At 39.2% G+C, this 23042-nt stretch overlaps 2 protein-coding genes across 3 annotated transcripts in view; both read right to left on the reverse strand.

The window, feature by feature from the left end:
• The window catches only part of gab2 (GRB2-associated binding protein 2), a 207298-nt gene extending 200697 nt beyond the window's left edge, over positions 1–6601 (reverse strand). The window contains exons 1-2 of one of the 2 annotated variants that reach the window (XM_052026219.1): positions 6416–6601; positions 5967–6124 (exon numbers count right to left, since the gene is read on the reverse strand). In XM_052026219.1, the coding sequence (XP_051882179.1) occupies positions 5967–6038 (72 nt within the window). In that variant the 5' untranslated portion in view covers positions 6039–6124; positions 6416–6601. Of the gene's footprint in view, positions 1–5966; positions 6212–6415 lie in introns of those variants that run through there. The other variant, XM_052026220.1, reaches the window with a different exon arrangement.
• A 3716-nt stretch (positions 6602–10317) lies between these two features.
• Positions 10318–23042, reverse strand: part of nars2 (asparaginyl-tRNA synthetase 2, mitochondrial) — a 47313-nt gene continuing 34588 nt past the window's right edge. Inside the window, exons 12-14 of the mRNA XM_052026221.1 lie at positions 22131–22228; positions 15076–15102; positions 10318–13792 (exon numbers count right to left, since the gene is read on the reverse strand). Coding sequence (XP_051882181.1) covers positions 13648–13792; positions 15076–15102; positions 22131–22228 — 270 coding nt within the window. The 3' untranslated portion in view covers positions 10318–13647. The remainder of the gene's footprint in view (positions 13793–15075; positions 15103–22130; positions 22229–23042) is intronic.

Genomic DNA, 23042 nt, shown 5'->3' on the forward strand with positions numbered 1-23042 from the left:
AAGAAATCCAAATTTCACATGGATTCAAATAAAATTGCTGAGAATTAGATAGAAAGAGAGACAAGACGGTTGGGAAAGTAGTGGTTGACTAAGAGCTGTTATCACAAAGACTATTTAGAAGCTGGAAAGAGGGATACACAATAAGAAAATTCTAGAAAATAGCTGTTTGCTGAAGGCTCTACCACCAAGATTGAATGTGAAAGGAATACAAAAGATCAGAGGAATTAATACTCGAGGTGAGCTGAAGCAGAAATGTCAGACTCAAGTTGACCACAAATGGGCGGCAAGATCATGAAGAGATGAACAAACAAGGTCAGTCAGGCACAATGGGTGACAGACTTAAATAACAACTTCCCTTTAACAATAAAATGTCCCAAGTTACTTCACAGTTGTGTAATCAAATGTAAAATGACATAGAACCAAATAAGGAGATATTACAATGCAACTGAAAGACAGGTCAACAAATTCCATTTTGAAGAGGCGGTGAGACCAGGGGAAAATAATCCAAAGTTCACGGTGAGAAAATGTGCTAAGCGTTTGGTCAAGAGGAAACTTAAGATGAAGGATAACTTAAAATCAAAACAGAGGCAGACTGTGGAGGAGGCAGGTATAAAGACTTTAGAGTGTGGGACAAGCAGTACATATCATTGCTGATGTTGACATTTTGGGAGATAAAATAAATTTGGTATCAAATAGAACTTACTTTTGTGAAAAATGTGGTTCCACACAATTGTCTAGCTCTGAGGAGAATTTGTAAAGCAAATGGAGTTTGTAGCAGTGGCTGAAAGAGAAGCTGGAAAAGTTAAGATAGGTAAAGTGAATGTTATTTAGGAGAACAAAAAGATTGCAGATGCTGGAATCTGAAGCAAAAAAACATAATAAACGGCTGGAACCACTCAGTGGGTCAAGCGGCACCTGTGGAGGGAAAGAGATGGTCAACATTTTGGGTTGACACCCTGCATCAGGACAGAGAGTAGAGTGTAGATAGCCGGTATATAGAAGTGAGAGGAAGGGGCGAAGCAGAGGCTGGTAAGTGATTGGTGGAAACAAAAAAAAAATTAGACAGATGGAACCAGGTTGGGGAAGGAGAGGTTGAGGGTGGGGGGGTGTGGAGAAATAGTAGGGAGAAAGACTGATAGGTGGAACCAGATAAGGGATGGATGATGGGAAGATGGAACGAGATGGGGGATGGGAGAGGAAAGGAGAACTAAGGGAGAAGAAACGTCAGGTATGCGGGTGACGGGCAGATGGAACCAGGTGGGAGGGGGGTGGGGGTGGAAAAGTTGAACAAAGGGACAGAGACTCTGGGTGGACTTGTGGGGAATGGCAAAGAAACGTGGGAATGGGTAACCTGAAATTGGAAAAGTCAACGTTCCTACCATTGGGCTGTAGGCTATCCAGGCAGAATCTATGCTATCTCTGCAGTTTTCCAGTAGAAAGTAAAATGAGACTTAAGTCGTCAGTCTTGAACATTCTGTATTGTCAATTACTAATCAAAGTTATAAAGGCAGGAACAAAGAAACAAGCATTAAATTTACAACTTAGATATGTTCATAGAAATGCCACTCTCTGGAATGACATTTGGAGCACAAGGCGGAGGCTTCGGGATTTCACTTGACTACCTATCAGATGTGCCTTAAAAACTTTTGTAAAACAGGAAACCACAAATGCTCCAACAAAAAAGCAGAATTTCCTCTGGCACACGATACTAAAGAAGTCGTAATAACTATTGAACAAGGTGCATGCAAAGTTCACAAAAAGCATTTCAAAATTCAAACTAATTTAACCTAGGGAGCCAACTCTTCGTGAAGGCAGACATGAATGATGAACTTCATCATTGCCTTAAGTACGCCGGTACAGGTTTCAGACAGCAGAGAAAGTGTTTGACAACAAAGGCATTAAACCAGCAAGTTCATTGTTCGTTGATCATCAGTAATCCATCCCTCATTTAAGTTTCAGAGATATGGACAAGCCACGGTAGGAACCTGAAAAGCACTGGATAAGTATCACCAATGCTGTTTCCACAGACTCCTCCAACAGAATAGCTGAAACAATGTCAATATTCCTTGCTAAGAGCAATAAAACCAGCAGTTTTTGATCTCACTCAATCAACATCATCATGTGACAGGAGGCTCCCAAACAAGCAATCTCTTTAAGAGATTTCCTGGAGGTCAAAGAAAATACTTCAAGGATATTCTCACTGAAAAGAAATCACATCCTCACTGAGTCCATGGGAACTCCAGGTTCATAACCACAGAAACTGCAATACCAACATCCAGGAAGCAGCTTATCTCTACGATGAGCATCAGTGGAGGTCCTGCACACGTAGCAGGAATGCACCACGTGTGACAGAACCTGCACTTGGTACATTGGAATCTAGCCACCTCAGAATCCACAGAACTGAAAGTGAGTTACACATAAGATATTTACTTTTGCCTGGTTTGAAATCTACTTGCAAAACAACTCGAAATATTTTAAAGGATGCACTACTGCCACATACAATGAAGTGACCAACATAAAGGATACTGGAACATACAGAAGAGAGCGAGTGATGTATTAATGCAAAACAAAGTGTTAAAAACACTTATCTTTGGGTTTGGATAATGGTTGAGCTCATTAATTCCACCATATCTGTTCTTGATGGGTTTTGGGATTCCCATTTTAATACAGCCATAACCTATGATAATCCCAACAACACTGCTTATGCCATTGCTTCTTTCTAAAAGATTTGATATGGGTTCCCTCAAAAGCCATTTCATTTCTGCATCTCAACATGTACCGTAAATTCAGCCAAATCCTTGCAATAAGTGTTTATGGCCATTCTTTTTAAAACTTTTTTTTGGGTGTCTGGGTGTCACTGATAAAGACAGCATTTGTTGTCCATCCATAATTGCCCTTGAAAGGGGATGGTAAGCCATCTTGAACTGCTGTGGAGCTTTTGTTGAAGGCACTCCCGCATGCTGTTGGGGAGGGAGTTCCAGGACTTAGACCTAGCAACAATGAAGGAATGGGTGATATATTCCCAAGTCAAAATGGTATGTGACTTGGAGGGGAAACTACAGGTGGTAGGGCTCCCAAGTACTGAAGGCCTTGTTCTTCCTGGGGTGGGGGTGGGGTGCGCGGTGGGTAGAGGTTGCTAGTTTGCCAGTTGTTGTTAAAGTAGCACAGGGCAAGTAACAGCCATGCATCTTGTAGATGGCACACATTCGGCCACTGTGCATCAATGGCAGAGGAAAGGAATGTTTAGAGTGGCAGATGGGATACCAATCAAGAAGGCTGCCTTGTCCTGGATGGTCTTGAGCTCCTTGAGTACAGGTGAATCTGCACATCAAGACAAGAAGAATTTTCATCATGCATTTGATTTGGAAGAGGCTACTTAGTCCTTAAGGATTGTTTCACTGCTTCATGAGATCATGTCTGATCTGTGACCCAACAGCTTTTGCCTATAATCCCTAAATAGTCAAGACATAAATTCTCAGATTTAAAATGCTCTGTGTAACAGTGATGTTTGAAATTTGGTATTGCTATAAGCCAAATATGTCATTTAGTTTGAAGGCATAAATACCAAGAAACATGAACTCATCTAGTCAGTAATCTCACATGGCTCGGGCTTCAGTGGATAAAGTCCAACTGCAGCTTAGCACAAAATCCAGTTTGAAAAGATTCCATAGGACTACTTAGAATTTTAAAAAGCTCAAACATAAATGTTTTAATTTTATGGAAGAACAGTCTTCAGCAATCTGGTACATGGAGGTTTGAGCAATTCACCTTGGCCGAGCATGCATCGCTCCACATTTGTTCAAACACATGACCTTTAATAATAACACTCCAAATTACAATTCTTTCTCTGCAAAGCCACATTTCAAAGATAATTCACAGTGATGGATAACCCATTGTTTTAACTCTGATTCAGACGATTAACACGTGACCCCCAAAGTGAAGCAAAAATTGAGACACACGAAACAGACCACATAACTTGAAGTTTCAGCCTCTTTTCAATCAGCTCTACAGAATCCACTGAAAATTTCTCAGATATTTATTTGCACTCAGGAGATCAATTTTTAAAAGCCATTTTCATTCACTGAACAGAAGCTGTAATTTACAGAATTCACTGGCAACCTTCCAAGTGAAATAATACCAAAAACATATCAATTATTCCCGATGAGGCACAGAAATAACTGATTAAAAAAACCATGAACTACATGAATGGTGCAAGCCAAAGTGCTGGGAATGTTAGTTGTACAGGCCACATTATAGCAGGGACATTATTTCTGGGGGAAATAAAATGCAAACAATCTTATATTGTAAAACCATGAATACTGAGACAAACATTTGAAAAACTAAATAAGCTACTATTCCATAGTTTAGAAACAGAGGGATTTTGTAATCCATTTTCTGGACCTAGCTAGCACTGTACACAAATTGTGCAGAGTCCAAGATAACACTTTTCCACATCTTCCACCCAAACCTGACATAGTTTGAACCTTCTTTGAAATAAGGTATTTACACTTACTCCTTTTTCAAACCCACCATAAATCACTCCCACTAGGGGAAACAATGTGCTGCCAAGATTCTGCCAATTTTGTTCTCTAAACAGTCACCAGTAGGCAAGAATGACCAGAATGTCTCTCCGCAGTGGGAGAAAAAAAATCCTGGTTTCTGATTGGGATGCCCAATAGCTTATCTGGTATTAGTCAAATCTATCTGCGATTGTCGGTTCAAACCCATGTGTGGCAGTGATTGGTATTATAATCTTTATTTCAAATTGAAATGGACCATATTCAGCATTTGCATATTTATAATTCGGTGCTACAACAGTAGGCAAGAGTCCAATTGCCAGAAGCCACCTTTCATTTCGAGCAGGTTTCGAAGGTTAATTTGACAACAGCCCTCTGCATCTGGCGCAGCCAGGAATTGAAGAGAAGTAGTTGAGGTACGGGGTTTATTGAGATTGCTTAGCGCCGAGACAAAGGAGGGTGGTTTTTGGAGGTAGGTGGGGGGATTGGCTGATAAAATAAACTGCAATCCTAGCGCGAGAAAGCAGCAAAAGTCAACGACGAGACGAGAAAAAAAGATAATACGGAAGTCGTTCCAAGGGAGCTAGTACCAGAATCAGGACATGATAGAACTGTAACATGATTCGAATAAACCAAACACTGCATAACATCGGGGTGAACGCTGCAGCATTGCATTTGCATGGCGATAGTTAACGCAGTCCAGATGCAGAAATAAGCCGTCGCCTCACGAGGGGCGAGTGACCGTTGTTCAAAATTAATGCAACAACAAACAAAAGACACAAACGCGCCCCTTCTTCTCATTTCATGGTTAGCAGTCTCGGTATTGAGCATTTTGGAATGAATTTCGCAAACACATTTAAGCGTCACTCATCGTTTTTAATTTCATTCGAACGCACGGCGACCTTCTAGAGAAGGGAGATTAATATTAACGCCCACAGAACATTGAGAGAGTGTGTATCAACTGGCGGTTTCTGGAGACTAAATGGAAATTATTGTAACCTGCACCTTGACTGTAACACTGGAAACAAAACAGGTGTCCAATGTTGACAAGCCCATACTATATCGAGACTAAGTCATTTTGTATCGTCCCCTGTTCAGTAGAGCGACAGTTGAACCGGACAATAAGTAGTGTTTACCTATGGTTTCTACTTTCGTATTCCTTGAAAATGTAGTCTAAATTGGTATCGGTTTTCTTGTTTACCTTTGGCAGTCCAGAGCCCAACACACACAAGAATTATGACAGCAACGTCAGGAACTAAAACAAACCCTCCTTAGATGTTTTTGCATCCAGCTAGTCCTCGGATGCTGATACGGCACAGGCTAATCCCACGAATTTGTTCTTGTTTGATCAGACGCCACTCGGCACACATCAAAGGGCGAGGACACCTGGCATTAATGCTCCGAAATTGCCATCACTTAGAAACACACCGGAGAACCACTCTTACTCACATATCGCCTCAACTTCTTTTCTGGCGGGGATTTTCTTAACCAGCCGCAGTAAACCACCTCTCCTCCGCTCATCCTGACCAGCGGTTATATCGCAAGGACGGCGCGCTCACATTCAGGGAGACGCCGGCAGTTTTCTCCTCCTCAAATCGCGGGTTGTCCTGCAAAGTAGCAAGTAGACAGTCCGTTAAATCGCGACCAAATACGGCCCCAACACTCCTCTCCCCCAGATGCCGGGCTCATGTAGGAAGTAGTGAGCAGAGCTGTTGTTTCGGGTCGAGCCGCGCCCCGCCTACTCTGCTCTTAAAGGAGAACTCCACTTCTTGGCATAAAACGTGTATATTATTAATTATTAGCGAAACAGATTTTCTTATAATAAAATCATTGAATAGAAATGCCCTGTACTGACTGAGAGGCAGTCGAAATGGAGTAGCGAAAGAGAGAGAGATTACCACGGCAGAGCGCCCGGGATTCAAGTCAGTGGAGCTAGTCTTGCTGTGTTAGGTCATTTAAAGCACGAATCCCATTGACATTTCGATCAAACAGACGAGGAGATCGTCAAACCAGAACAATTGACCAACGTTTAACTGACCAAACCATTCGAAGTGCAACAGCCGGAAGGATTCATGGTTTGTATGTCCTCGCAATTCCTAATTTAGACAGCATCACCTAATTTTATTTTTTTAAACTGAAATTCCCTTCCCTGGGTGGGGCTAACCTCTAAGGGGCGTGGCCAACTGAAGTTGTGTTGGGATACTGAATTACGCTTGTAAACACTGCTGTGACATTCTTGTTCCATTTTCTGATTAAGACCGGAGATTTCTGCGGAACATTTTCGAAAATGGTTACCGCAGCCAGACCCAGGTGTTATGCAGAAAATAGATCCGAAATAATGAAAGATTTTTTTTGAAAGCAGATAATCTCAAAATCCCTCATCCCGAAGTTTTCGGCGCAGCAGCGACTATTCCGGGACGTTGCCGATCAGCACCAGCAGCTCTCTGCTCCCCCACCCGAGCAGCCAATTAACACGAGATGAAGCACAATTAAGGGCAGTTTAGCGGCTGTTCAACACGAGAACAGTTGTGATCTCTTCACAACCACGCACATTCTTTGCGGGAGTTATTGGAAAGCAATAACTGTATCCCAACCATTTCCTCGTACGGAGACTTGGATCAGTGGGAGCGGCGCAGCCCTCGAATCACATTCACAACTTGCACATATCTTGGCATCGCGATCTTTATGGTTACTCGGAACATCTGCATTCAGTGATCTCCCCAAAGCGCCACTTTCAATGAAGTTGCTTAGAAGTTCTGTACGGAACTGACATCTTAAAAATACTTAAGGAATTATCATCTGGTAAATCCCACAGCAGAATTTCTACCCGGGCGTAATTGGCAACTACAGTACACACTTTAATTTGTGGTGCATTTTGAAATAGATTCCCGAGTTTCTACAAGAAGCTATGGAAAAATTATGAACGAGAGAAATCAGGCAAGATTTTAAAGCAGTTTTAAAAAATAAAACAATTAGTTAATATGTTTAATTGCGGTAACTTAAAGTTCGATAACTACATCCGAAATGTTAATCACAAGAAACAAGCAATTTAAAAATCAATGAAAAACCAACAGTTCAAGGTAACCCGATTTTAGAATTAATTTTAAAATAACTATCCAAGATTAAATTCTAGTTAGATTGGGCTACAGTAATCAGATCTTTAGTACATTTATGCAGATTTATTGAAAACATGTCCAGGTCCAAAGATGCAGCTTAATTTTTGGCTTCTCCTCGAAGAGCTGCAAATCAAGTGCAAATATCGGAACATCAATGGTAACCAGCAGTCTATGACGTTGCAAGTTTTGGGCTTCCTGTGCAGTTTATGAAAACGGTAAAGAATATCAAGTTCCGTCAACTGTAATTTACACTTAACATTGTGATTTTTTGCTTGTATTATTAGCAGAACATTTTTTTAATATAAATTCCATAATGGAGCTTCGAACATGAAAGCCATTCCTTTTCACGAAATTCAAAATATACTCTGAATTCATCCAACTCGATTGCAAACATTCACCTTTCCCTCCTGCTTCCTCTGTCCTCACCAACAAGTGAATGGATTCCCTTGTTAATAAGTGTGAAACTATTGGAATGTCTATGCATTCTATTTCCCCTGATCTTTCAGGTCAAACGTTTAGGGTATACTCAGCCCTAACTCCAAACTTGCCTTTGGAAAATCATCAACCATAGCTTCTTTTCTCATGCCTGCACACACTATGAGCGTTTCCAAAGCATTCATTTTTGACTCATTTCTATTTCTCATCAACATACTGCCCCATAGCAGTAGCATCCAAAAATGCAGTGTTTTTAAAAAAAGCATGAAAGCTGATAATACCCATCCCCAATTGACCACCTTTCTCGACTCTTCCACCGTTTTTAAATAGTCACACTAATGTCCAACATTCAGCATTAGATGAGTGGAAATCTTCTCAAAATACTGACAGGACTGAAGTCATTGTTCTCAGCCCCCTTCAGAAAGGTTCCCTTCTGCACCATGCTGTCCTGGGCCCAGCACATTGATGTAATCATGAAGGTGGTGTGCCAGCACCTCTACTTTCTTGGAAGCTTAAGGAGATTCACGTTACCAAATACTCTAATAATCTTCTACCAATGCACTGTAGAAAATATCCTGACTGGTTGCATCATGGCCTGGTGCAGCAATTCCAATGCATGAGGCTGCGGGGAGTAGTGGACACAGCCCGGCCCACATCGGCACATCCCTCCCCACCATAGAAAAAGCATCCACATGGAGCGCTGTCTCAAGGGAGCATTTATCATCAAGGATCCCCACCATCTGGACCATAACCTCTTCTCAATGTTACCTTTGGGAAGGAGGTACAGAAGCCTGAAATCCCACACCACCTGGTTCAGGAACAGCCACTTTCCTCCAACCATCAGGTTCTTGAACCGACCTGCATCACCCTAATCCTGCCTTGGCAACAGAACACTACAGACTACCTCTTGCACTACCATGGACTGTTTTCCAATTGTGTGAAAAACAAGACATTAGTTCAATAAGTTTTTTCTTCACTGTCATGTACAATTTACATACTGTGTATTGTCTGAATCTATGTGCCTGTGATGCTTCTGCAAGTTTTTCATTATACTTGTGTCGCACCTTATGACAATAAACTCAACTTACTGACTTAGTTACTTACTGACTTACACAGATTGTCTGAAAATGAACCTGTGAATCCTTGGTGACAAACTTAATCCCAACATTAACTTCCAACCATCACTAAGACTTCACACGTTCACTACTACCTCAACTCAATTGCTGAAGCCCTAACTAAAGCCAGTGTTTAACTTCAGACCTAACTATTCTAATGCAATGTGATATGGCTTCTAACCTTATAGAGGCATCTCAAAATTCTTCTACCTATGTGCTAATTTGAAGCAAGACCACAATTTGAACTCGACTTGAAGGTCCATCACAATTTGATGGACCTTCAAGTGATTCCTGGTTAAGGAACAATTTTAAAATCTCCCCCTCAATTGTCCATCTGCCCTTCATCTCTCCCTTAATGGTTCCCATTATCACCTTCCTTACTTATCAGATTTCAGCACTGATACCCTTTTTCCTGCTTGTCGCCCTCCAGTCTCCATTTCCACCTTCACCCTCCCCTCACCCCACCTGGTCTTTTGCTCCCCCCCACCTCATCTCTTTCCACCTATCACCCACTTGACTGTGTCTCCCAACTTGACCCCCGGCTCCTTCTGCCTTCAATCCTCCTTGGTCCACCTATCACCAACCGGCTCGCCCCACTGCTCCCGCTCCTTTATACCAGCTATCTTCCCTCTCCACTCAGTCCCGATGCAGGGTCTTGACTTGAAACATTGACAATTGCTGCTCCTCTTCCCCCACAGAAGCTGCTCAACCTGCTGAATTTCTCCAGCAGATAGTTCTTTGCTTTAAAATTCTTTGTTTTCAAATTTCTCCGAGTTTACCCCTTTCCATCACCGTATTCTCCTCCAGCTCAACAAACCCTCCAAGATACATGAACTGTTATCCTCATCTCCTGATCATGTAACTAATTGCTCTACATTGATAGCCTTGACTTCATTTGCCAAAGCCATACACATCTGGAATTCCCTCCCTAAACCCCTCTGTCTCCTTCCCCCTCCCCCCCCCCCCCCCCCCACAACCTAACTCTTTGACAATTTTCTAATCACTTGCCCTCATATTTCCTTTTGATATAGTATTGAATTGCAAGATTATGTTCCTTTGAAACAACTTGCTTACATTTTGGAATGTAAAAGAACACTATATGAATACAAACTGCTGCAAATAGATCTATTTTAAATGAAAAATTCATGCTATATTTTTGCTATTTCAAGAAATGTAACAAAAATTAAAATATATGATATTACAAGGTCAATTAAGTAGCTTTGATGGTTTTTAAGAATAAAATTTAAATAAATAAAACACGGCAATTGATAGAAGCTATTAAACGTGATTGATTTTATACAGTTCCACCAAAATGTTAAAATCTCACTTTAAGAAAAAGTGCAAAATCTAACAGTTTGTCTTGGCGTCATTCCACCCCAGCCACACCCCAGTGGGAAGTAGTGGGAAGTATAGAAACTCGTATATCTGCTTATATGCAGCTCTTGGCCATGGCTACCAAACCTCCCATTTGGAAAGCAAGCCCCTACTTCCATTGAAACATACTTTTAACATTGAGTAACGCAAGTTTCACCCCCCTCTTCTTACGATGGTTAACTTGATAAGGTTAGTGCACATCCAGCAATATTTGAGTAACTCCAGTTTTCAGGAAGTCAAACCACCTGCCAAGATAGGTTTCTACAGCACAAGAAATGTTTCTACAGCATTTGCAATCCTTTCCTCAGTATCAAAGGCAGGGATTTCCTCTCTTAGTTTTCCAAAAAAAGACCACACGCTACTGGTTGGGAAATGTCTTTAAGAACTACTGGACTGTAAGCCTAGGTTTGAAGAAAATGCCAATAGGAAATTGTTAGTATATTTCTTAACTTGCAAAATACACATAATAAATTGTAGTTTTCAAATGTGTATATTTGATATTTTAGTATTTAATCTAAATAAAGTTTTCTGACAATATTCTTTACCTTCCCTCCTCTTTTTTCCAAAGACACCATCTTTTATCAGTTAACTTTGACACCCATCACAAGTGGCTATTTTTCATGTGCAGAGATTTAACTTTCTTTTCTTTCAAAAGTGTGTCATGGCTAAACCCTACCCTCACCAAAATCTTCCACATATGAACTTTCCAAAGAGGAACAACTGAATAGTGACCAGGCTAACATAATCTTTTTAACCCATGAATCCCAAGAGATGTGCCCACTCCAAATTTAAATGTCTTTGCACAAACCAGACAAGTGAACTGGATTCTTCAAATCTTGGCAGTGGAACATCATGTAAAATACATACATATTTTAATATGCATTTATCTTCAAGATACACAGAAGCACAAAAGGAATGTAAAATATACTAATCCAGAATTGCCACAATTATCCTATTCAAATTACTTCCAAGAGCTACAATGGCATCTTTGGCTGATTCTGAAAGTAAACAAGATCACCTTATTTACCAGATTTGCATGTTTGACAAAATTCCATTCATCTCTATATGACGGTTGTTTTGGATAGACAAAGCAACCTTATATTAATGGATGGCATGTGTGAAGAAAATGTTTGATCAACAAGCTTTTGGCTTTACAGTATGAAATGTATCCAATGGTACATTAGGAAATGTACATTTTGTAACAGCTTCTGATAAAGAATGCCGATTTCAGCAGATTTAAATTTCTTCTTTTAGGTTAGAAAAGCAACTTTAATAGCATTGTTGATCACATGATGCTGACACAATATTTATTGATAACAGAAATACATTATCTGGGTCTGCGTCATGTACTAATCCATACAGTGACATCCTTAGTCACTTTTCTGAGCTTCCCAAGCCTAATGCACCAAACTTAAAAACTGAACTTGTTCATAAATCCTTCATGGCTTCACTCTCCCTGTTCCTTAAACTCCATTTGCCATACTGTCTGTTCTTTTCACTCTGGACTCCTTGGCATTCTTATACTCTCCATTTACTTTTACTGATACAGGCATTGCCCTTTTGGTGCCTCAGTCTCTAAACTAGGAACATTTTTGCCTTGTTCCTTTGCATTCATCCTTCTTTAAATTATACATTTTTGACAAAACTTTGCATTCCTTTGCCAAATTCACATCTTAAGCAGCAGATTCCATTTAAGCCTCTGAATTATTTTGGTGCACACTTATATACTGCTGCTTCTGCCATAATATGCTTCATGTAACAATTCACATTCTTATTTTATACAAAATAAATACAATTGGTACAAATGGCCCACAGTAACATCATCTAAAAATCAAATATGTACTAAAACCACATAACAAAAATGGATAAATATAACAAATCCAAAATAGGTACAGTAAAACTCCAATAATCCAGCACACTCAAGACTTCGATGGTGCTGGACTCGCAGATTTTCCAGAATATTGGATAATACTCCCATGTCACCACAATTATTTTTTAATACATTACACAAAATATAAATTTCTCAGTGAAGCAGGTGAGTCAACGGAGTGCAGGAAATGGGGCTCCAGCAAGTTGACAGGAGCATGGGAAATGGGAGTCCAGTGAATCGACAGGGAGCATGGGGAACGGAACCAGGTGAACCCTACATGCCAAGGCATTAAGATTTTTGAAAATAGGACAGCAGATCATCAGAGTTTTATTGTTTATAAACACCCAAACATACTTTGATAAAATTACTCAAATAAGGCCAACAATTACACCGTCCCCTTATCCAAGAATGGCCCTAGTAAAGAGACACACAAAAGTTGACAAGTCTTGCTATCCATGGGCAAGTAGTAATTGGAAAAATGATCAATAACTCTGAAATTTACAAAATCAAAGTGAAGATATTCTGGCACAGTTAGTTCTGCATTATTAAGAAATATTTGCATTCATGTAGTGCTTCTCATAATTTCTGAATTTACCCGAAAAACTTTGAGGCTAATGAAAACAATGAAGTGTTCTTGGACGTGTAGGCAATTTCATAAATGTAGGAAACACTTCAGCCCTAATTTGCTTCCACAAATGGGAGCCTGATTATGACTAAATCATTTGGTAATCTTAACAATGCCAGGACTCTAGGGCTCCACTTAGAACAACATCACGGGAGCTTTTACCCTTGCTTTAGAGAGCAGTCAGGACTGTCACTTAAAATGTTATCTGACAGTCAGCACCTCCAACAGCATTGAGCTTGCTCAGCACAACACCGAAGTGCCAGCCTAGTTTGCTTTGTCTTCATATTTGATGTGAGAATTTACTCAAGATTTTGATGAAGAGTTAAGAAGCTACAAGCTGGGTATATTGTGGAGTTTTCTAGCAGTTATGAGAAATGAGTACAATAACTGCTTCCCCTAAATATTTTTGTATTTTCACTTTCATTTCAATGTTTTTTTTATTTTGATCCTTGATTACAATGATTGCTTACATTCCTTAGTACTGATTGCAAACATAAATACATAATAGTTAAGAGTTAAAATTTTGTACAGTTCAAAACAGTACTGATCAGCACATCTGAAATCTACTTAACTGTAAAATGATTTACCCCTATTACTATAAAAGGCAAGAGTGAGAAAACCTTGGAAATGGAATAACATCTTTAATGTTCTCAATGCCTAAGATGCACTGCAAATAACGCTCAAATCCTAGTCCAAATCCTCCATGTGGCACAGATCCAAACTGACGAATTTCCTCATACCTACAAAAGATGAGTTGAATTTAAAAGCAGAAGCATCACGTATATTATGCAGTTTAACCACTAGGTATCAATTAAAGCACAGAATTGCATGTGTCAGGAAATCTATTTGGCGAAGTTATGGCAGAATTAAATATTTTTAGATTAAATTAAACAAGCATTTATTTTTAAATTTTATGGTATTGTACAATGCTATCCAAGTCTCTACATATGAAGTAACTTCTATGCATGCAAATGTACAATTTTGTTCAGTTGGGTATTAAAAAGAAAAACTGGAAAAAGTGAATTAAGATTTCTTTCCTGTGCTTCGATGAATGTAAAAGTAATTAAAATAAAGAAGGATGATAAACCACTCAATTCTACAATGTTGGAGTTATCTAAGTGATGGATGGTGTGGGGGTTGAAGCTCAGTTGCAGGTTTGTGCAAGTGGCTATGGAATTAAGACTTTGATTCAAGAGTGTGGAGCTTTGCCAGGGTTGAATATAAAAGTAAAGATGACAGAAAAGCATACAACAAGTTAGTATTTATGGGGATCAGGAACAGTGGGAAGGAACTTAACCACATGAAAGAGGAGAACTGGAGAATGTAGGGAGGGAGAGAGGAAGAAAATTCAAAATGATGGGGGAATCAAAACTAAAGCAGACGAGAAATTTGAGGTAAGAGGAAGAAGTATTGTGGAGTTTGCAAGTCCTGTATTCTCAATTTTACAGATAAAGAAATTCATGAACTTGTTGCGGAGTGATGGAAATAGGAGTGGAGGTAAGAGGCGGAGGATAGACTTTCTTATGAAAGATGTTGCTGAGGAAAGCACTGCGATAGTTTGCAAGTCTTAGTAAACACATGACCTGCCGTATAATGTGTACACTAGGTTTTTCACCATTGACCTAAAGCAGCAGGCATAGAAATTATAATGGAATGGGAGGAAAGACCATTGATATAAATAAAAAAAAGTTGGGATGAGAGACGGTGGGTAATTTTATGAGTATTTAAAAGGTGGAGTTGAGGAAGGAATTTAGTAACTCCACATTTCTCCCATACCATTACAGTAGTGAAAAGAAAAACAAAGACTTTCCGTTTGAGCCAATGTTGGTGAAGAAATTAAAAGAGGTTTATTTTCCTTTAGCAGATGTATGAAAGGAGAGTGGATATGAACTGGATGATAAACTTATCAGCATTCAAGACCTCGTAGGTGGAGTGGGCAAGTTTTAAAAAGAAAACAATAATATACTCCTGTCAAAAATTTAGGAAAATCACAATATTAAGATTACAGAATAAAACTACTTACCATCGATAAGTGTCTGGAAGACCATGCCTGCAACAGAACAAAGTGTGGTTCAATCTTTCGCTGTTTAAGTTCAGCAAATCACAACAAGGTTTTTCTAGATTTTAAGAGAATCTTGAAGGACAATTTTTTTATTCACCCTTTGAGGGGCCATGTAGCGCCAGTAAGTGACAAGTGAGCTCTTTTCTATCAGTCAGTGCCAATCTATGACCAGATTTCCCTTCCTCTTTTGTGATTAACCACCACTCCATCCCCAACACCACAACCAATCCAATAAAAAACATTTAAAGGAAATGACACTGAACCAAAATACATATCTCAACCCAGATAGAAGCAATGCAGCCATTATTATCATCACTTCACATTTATTGAAAGCAAAAACTGTGTAATGGCACTTCTTTTCAAATTATAATCTGCACTGAATGGAAGCAGTTGCAGCAAGACTGGCAACAGGAAAATCCACTCTGACCAAGTGCACTATACCAAGTTTATCCACTAATCGGTTATGGAACATCCGTATCTTCACACAACCATCTAAAATCTGTATGCTTAAAAAGGGAGAAGTTGTAGGAAAGTACAAAGTGGATATCCCAAAGTAAAAATAATTCCTCACAGTTACGGTACATCTCTTTTAAGCAAGTTTATATAAATACAATTCAATGAAGAGAAATGATCTCAAATGGACTAAACAGCAGGAAGATATTGTCCTTGTCAAGAAAAAATCCACTTGTAGTTAACTTGACCAGTTACATTTCAATGTAAACTTGATATTGAAGAATACAAAAGAAGGCAATGACATATGCAGCTCCTTACGGCCAACACCAGATAACAAATGCAGCTGCAAGGGAATCTGTGGAATTATTAATAAGAGGAAACAAGTCAGCTATATTTTCTGGTACTGTATAACTGCCATCATTTTAAAAAAAATGTCCAATGAAAAACAAAGTCTCTAGTTTGTAACCTATTCCTTAACATCCAGCTGTCCAACTGAATATTATTTATCTTATTATCAAGTTTCTTTATACATCATGACTCTATAGGTCTTTATGTTACTGCTTCCAATTTCAATTCAGCAACCATTGTCAATATTTCAAACAGTTCAGATTTTTGGACCAAGTAATTTCATCTGGACAACAGATCAGTTCACTTAATGTTGTTGGCAAGATGCTGGAGACTATAATTAAGGAATAAATAACTAGTTATTTACAGAAGCATAATACGATTTGGCATCAGCATGATTTGGAAGAGGGGATAGAATGTAGCATATCTAAGTTTGCCGATGACACCAAATTCAGTGGAAAAGCAAATTGAGAGAGGATGCGGAGAGCCTGCAGAGAGATATAGATAGGTTAATTGAGTGGGCAAGGGTCTGGCAGATGGAGTACAATGTTGGTAAATGCGAGGTCATCCACTTTGGAAGGAAAAATAGAAGATCAGATTATTATTTTAAAAAAATTACAGCATGCTGTTTTGCAGAGGGACTTTGGAGTGCTTGTGAATGAATAGTAAAAGGTTGGTTTGCAGGTGCAACAGGTTATCAAGAAGGCAAGTGGAATGTTGGCCTTCATTGCCAGAGGGATTGAATTTAAGAGCATGGAGGTTATTCTGCAAATGTACAGTGTATTGGTGAGGCTGCTCCTGGAGTACTGCATGCAGTTCTGGTCTCCTTACTTGAGGAAGGATATACTGGCTTTGGAGGTGGTGCAGAGGAGGTTCACCAGGTTGACTCTGGAGATGAGGGGGTTAGCCTATGAGGAGAGATTGAGTTGTCTGGGACTATACTTGCTGGAATTCAGAAGAATTAGAGCAGAACTTACAGAAACATATAAAACTATGAAAGGGATAGATAAGATAGAGGCAGGAAGATTGTTTCCACTGGTAGGTGTGACTGGAACTTGGGGACATAGCATCAAGATTCAGAGGAATATATTTAGGATGGAGGTGAAGAGAAACTACTATTCCCAGGGAGTAGTGAATCTGTGGAATTCTTTGCCCAGGGAAGCAGTAGAGGCTACCTCATTAAATATATTTAAGGTACAGTTAGACAGATTTTTGCATAACAGGGGAATTCAGGGTTATGGGGAAAGGCAGGGAGGTGGATCTGAGTCCACAGCCAGATCAGCCATGATCTTACTGAATGGCAGAGCAGGCTCGATGGGCCAGATGGCCTCCTTCTGCTCCTATTTCTTATGTTCTTATATAATCAAACCAAGTTATCATGGTTTATGGAAGGAAAATCATGTTTGAAGAATTAACTAGAGTTCTTTGAGGATGCAACAAGCAGAGTCCAGGGGAACCTGTAGGTGTCTGCATTTGGACACAAGGCATTTGATGAGGTGTCACAAAAGACCGGAGCATAAGAGCTCACTGTATTGGGGGGGAAGAGTGTTAACATGGACTGAAGTCTGGTTAGCACATAGAAGAAAGAGTCAGAATAAATCGGTCTTTTTCACGCTGGAAGGATGTAACTAGTGGAGTGGCTTAGGATCAGTTCTTAGCCCTCAATTATTTACTATCAGCATTAATGATAGAGGAGGGGCAAAAACACAAGGTATCAATTAGGATATTTGGACTCAGCAATACGATACAGGTGGGTTGACTGAGTGGATTAAAACTTGGTAAATTAAATATTGGAAATTGTGACGTTGTACACTTTGGCAAATAGAATCAAGAGAAAGATTTATACACATGGAGAGAGATTGCAAATGAGTGGAATGTAAAAGGATCTCAGTGCTCAAATGCATGAAATGCAAAGGAAGTTAGCACGCAAGTAGTAGTAAGAAGGCAGAGGACATGTGGGCCTGCATTGAAAAGGGGCGGGTGGGGGGAAGGAGGTGTTGGAATATAGAAATAGAGATAGAGAAGTATTGTTACCATTATACAGGGTTTTAGTAAGGCTTCATCTGGTGTACTATGTACAGTTTTGGTCCCCTACAAAGTAAATACTAGCACGAGAGGCATTCGAGAACAGATTCACTTGTCTACAATAGAACTCTGATAATCCGCTATCCAATTTGGAAATCCTGATGGCTTGGCATCTGGCTTAACAGATGATTTTTCCTGCACTCCCTTTAAATTCACCGAAGTCCCTTTTCCCTTTCAAACTCACCACGGCCCTATTTCACTCACTGCTTTTAAGCTCAGCTGGTTCACTGAAAAACCCATTATGCTACTGTGCAACATCTTTAACAAAGTCAATTAAAAGTGTATTGGATATTAATAGAATTAATAGTTGGTAAAGTAATTCCTGGGATGAGAGGGTAGTCCCTTCATGAACAACTAAGGAGGTCAGATTTGTAGCCTTTGGAGTTTAAAAGAATGTGGGGTGATCTTATTGAAATATAAAATCCAAATGAGGCACAAGGTAGATAGTGAGATGTCTCCATCGTTGGTAGATTCTCAAGTGAGCAGACGGTTATAAGACTGGGCTGCAGTCATTTAAAGCTGAAGTGTGTAGGGATTTCTTCTCGGAGAAGGTGGAGAATAACTGCAATTCTCTTCCCCAAAGGGTTGTGGAGGCTGGATCACTGGAGGTTTTTAAAAAGAGATTGTAGGTAAATTTTTGAAAGATTGGTGAATTGAAGGCTATGTGGAATTGACACAGGAGTTGAGCCTTGAGACAGATCAGCCAGGATTACATCGAATGGCTGGGCAGGCTTGAGAGGCCAGCTGGCTGACTCTTGCTTCTATTTTCAAGTGTTCTTTCTGAATTGCCAATCACAGCAGCACAATTCAGCCCACTCCCTTGATGTGGAGGAAACCCAAAGCACTTATTGGGCTAAGTATTAAAAGATTTAAAAAAAATTCATTCAATGCAAGAAACTAACTATCTATATTTTTTATGTTTTTGGTTCTTTAAATTTTGGGGATCTTTATGGAGAACATGACAGAACACACCCTCTCTGCTGTTCTTATATATGCTTAGCCAACAGGACATCATGGATGGGACTTGAGTTTCACAAAGCTGGCTGCACTCCAGAAAAGACACAATATGTACAAATTGGGAAGCATTTATAAGTATTTTTTATGCTAGAGATTGGCAGATATATGATTAAATTTAACTAATTTATATCAGAACTGCTGAAATTTATTTAATAATTATCTTTAATTCTATTTTTCTAACCATAATTTTGACATATTCTTCAACGTTCACAATACTAAGTTTCTGCTGCTCAGGGTCAAAAATAAATTTCATTTATCGTATCTGTGCCTAATTATAGACCCCTCAACCACTGGAATTACAAGGCTTCTATCTACCATGATTAATCCCTTTATAAAATGTTAATCACCTCATTTTTCTGTGTTCATAGTCTACATCAGCATTTGCACTACTCCATATCAGAGAGTGTACTAGTAAAGGAATCCTCCCTGTTTCCTTGATATCATGCCTGCAGCATGAAACCCAAAGTCACTGTCTTATTAAGGTTATAAATTGATTCTTCAGTATATCTTGGCTTTTATATTCTATACGTCATGTCATAAAAATTCTTTCATCACTTCTGTAAAATGGCCCTATAAATGGTGTTGATTTCAATTTGGCATCCTCGGGAACTTTGCCAGAGTAGCAGATTTTCTAGATTTTTGGATATCTATTATTACTCCAACCCACTTTTAATTCACTTTTTTAAAAAAAAATGTTACACAATGGTATCATTAGTTTTTCAGTGAACTAGTGAGTTGAAAGGGAGCACGGAATAGGAGTTCAGGAATGGGACCCATCTGCTTAAAAGGAGTGCTGGAAACAGGGCCCTGGTTAGTTTAAAGGCAGTGCAGGAAAACAGGGCCGAGGCAAGTTTATAAGGAGCGTGAAAATGGGGCCCTGCTGGGTTTATAGGAAGTAAGGGAACAGGGCTCGGTGACTTTATAAAAAATGTAAGAAACATCACCCGATCAGCCAGATGCCAAACCTTTGGGATTTCTGAACAACTGAATAGCAGATTAATGGTGTTTTATTGAATATGTATTTTCTTTTAAACAACAAAAAACTCCACCTTAACCTATTCTACCAAAACAGATTGGTGAGGTGCAAGAAATTAGTAAAGCTCTGGAGAAATTCCTGGGAATTTTTCACAGCTGTCCATGACATCCCCAGTGGACCCTATGCCTCTGAGAATATTGAATGACCATAAAGGCAGTCAGAAATCTGTCTCATGTGCTCAAGTTAATAAAATAAAAATAACCCATCAACATTCTCCTCTGAAGTGCTCAGATGGTTTCATTGCTCTAGCAAGGCTGTTTAGAAAGGATCCTATTTAAACTGCATTACTGAAAAGATCACAGGGGTCACTTTAAGAGCCGAGATAGCTCTAAGATTCAATTACTGTTCACTTCGCCTCTAGGATGATAATGTGTCTTTAATTACTGTATGATAAGTCTGGCAAAGGTATTATGTCTAGGTTTTACAGAAATTTCTGTACTAACTGTAGTACATTCACGTTCATGAAGTTACAAGGTCAAAATAAGGACATTGCAAATTGCTGCAATATATTTACGTCATGCCATAATGGTCTGATTAGAGAAAGAAATGTGCAACATATTAATCAATGACCTAACCAAGTTACACTCCGGATTCACTGATTTGATCATTCAGTGTCCTTTTTCTTTATATACCTTAAGCAATTCTCCAAAATTATTGTTAGTACATGAAAGGCCACTCAAAGTTTGATACTTCTATTCCAATCTGAGTTAATATACAATGCAGGGCAGCCTGGTGGCAAAGCCATAGGCAATGCAGGACAGCTCCAGGGACCCAGATCTAATCCTGACTTTGGATGGGGTCCGTGTAGAACATGCAGGTTCTCCCTGTGACCGCATGGGTTTCTGTCGGGTGTTCTGGTGTCTTCCCACATCCCAAAAAAAGGCTGGGATGTTAACTGACTACTGTAACTTACCCCTTAATGTAGGGTCAATAAAGAGTTGATGGGCATATGAGAGAGCATTAGTTACAGGGATACTGGGAAATAAGGGGGGAGGGGGGGAGAGATAGGCCTCATGAGATTGCTGTTGGCTGCTGACATGGATCCAACGGTCCCCTTATTTGTTGTAATAAGCAAATAATATGTTGATATCATAAAAAATAATAGAACCCACATCAGTACTGCTGATTCAAATTTAACAGCTAGAATAGAATGCCCTACATTCAAATTCACAGATACATTGCGTCATTAAAATTACATTAGGGACGAAGGAGGAGTGATGAGAAATGATACACAGTTAAGTCGGCCAAAAATATCTCACATTAGATACATACATCAAATGCAGGGTAAAATTCTGTAAAGCTGTGCCAGAACTCAATTCGCTGAATCACTGAAATTTTCCATTTCCCACTTCCCACATCTGTTTAAATATAAGTGTTCTACATCAAATCATGCAATTTTATGTCAGAGGGAAGTGCTTACATGAAACCGAAATGTCTAGTTTCACAGCTCATGATACGTACCAAGGGAAAATTCCCATCCCATTAATCAGAGTTCAGTTGAAAAACAGATGAAATGAAAGTACAGCTAACACCTGCGTCACCAAACGCCCCTTGGTCACGTATGAAACCTGTGGTAGTGGACATTACAATTTATAAGATGATTCAGAACTGGGTAATACATCTGGTGCAGAGGACAGAGAGGGATAAAGGAGTGAGATGAGTTATTTTCCCTCAACAAGCCATAACATGTGGAATTTCTTTCAAAAATTGAAATGGAACATACCTGACATCTGGAGAAGAACAGTTTTTTTTTGAAAAAAAGGAACTTATACATTCTTATCTTGAGATTTTGCCCACTTTGGCACTGTTCAAAATTGTTACTCAATAATATTTGACTGTATTATTGTAAAAGTTATGTATATAAATTGAATCTCTCATTTTTCAACTTAAAAATCCTGCCTTGTATTCCAGTCAGCAATCATGCACAGTTGAAAACTTTTTTTTTCCTGAAGCAATACATTAATAAGTAGCTTAAAAGAATTAACACATGTAACTGTTAAACTTAGAAAATTATTCAACAAAACTGGAGGTGACAAATATACTTGTTTTTTTTAAGTTTATATACGGCATTTAGACTTACTGCTTTAGACGGGTTTGCAGTAGATTAAGTCGCTCCTCCCTTAAACTACCACCACATAGTTCTCCTATTCCAGGCACCAGAAGATCCACTGCTGCCACCTAGCAATCAATACCACAGAACACTGTGGTTTATAAACAGCATTTCAAATTAAGAAAAAATTAGTTATTTTCTCTTGCCTGAAGAGGCTTTCAATATAATTTATTCCTTGCAAAAATTACTAAACTAGATTTAAATTAGTAAATTACAACCCACTGACAATATTGTTTGCAAAATTTCAATGTTCAACTTCTTCAATGTTTAGTAAACTACAGTTGAAAGTAAATGTCCTGTACTACTAGTTCAAGAGTCATTAATTACCAAGACTGGCCTTCCTCTCCCTCACAACAACCTGAAGACCCAATTACATCCAAAACTTTTTAGGTTATGGCATTGTTACCATATTCAGCACTTTTGCTTATAATATATGGCAAGAGAATTGCAAGAAAAAAAATTCAAGCTCTATTTCCGAAATAAAATGGAACAGCAAAAAGAATTGTACATCAGGTTCATTAGCAGTTAATAGCAACAAATATATGTCTAAAATCATAAAACTATTTCAATTCAGCAAAAAAGTGCAAGCTGGAGGTTGACAAGGTTAGATTTTATAAAGGGATATCTAAACAAAGTGTAGCAGTGCTTAACTCTAACTTGGCTTATCTTGAGCAAACGCTGTTCCCATCAAACAATTATTCCCGAATCTTAACACCAGAGACATTTCAAAAACTGTTAAGTTTGACAGGAGACAGCGGTGGGCCCCCAGCCTAGCCTTTTGTCAAACTGTGCCAAAATGCTCTCAGGGCAGGGCTCAGGACCACACTATTAGCCACTGTGGCCTCACTGTACCAGGATCCAGGTGGATTCCATCTCTCGCTG

This window comes from Pristis pectinata, chromosome 11 (assembly GCF_009764475.1).
Source record: "Pristis pectinata isolate sPriPec2 chromosome 11, sPriPec2.1.pri, whole genome shotgun sequence".
Classification (NCBI taxonomy): Eukaryota; Metazoa; Chordata; class Chondrichthyes; order Rhinopristiformes; family Pristidae; genus Pristis; species Pristis pectinata.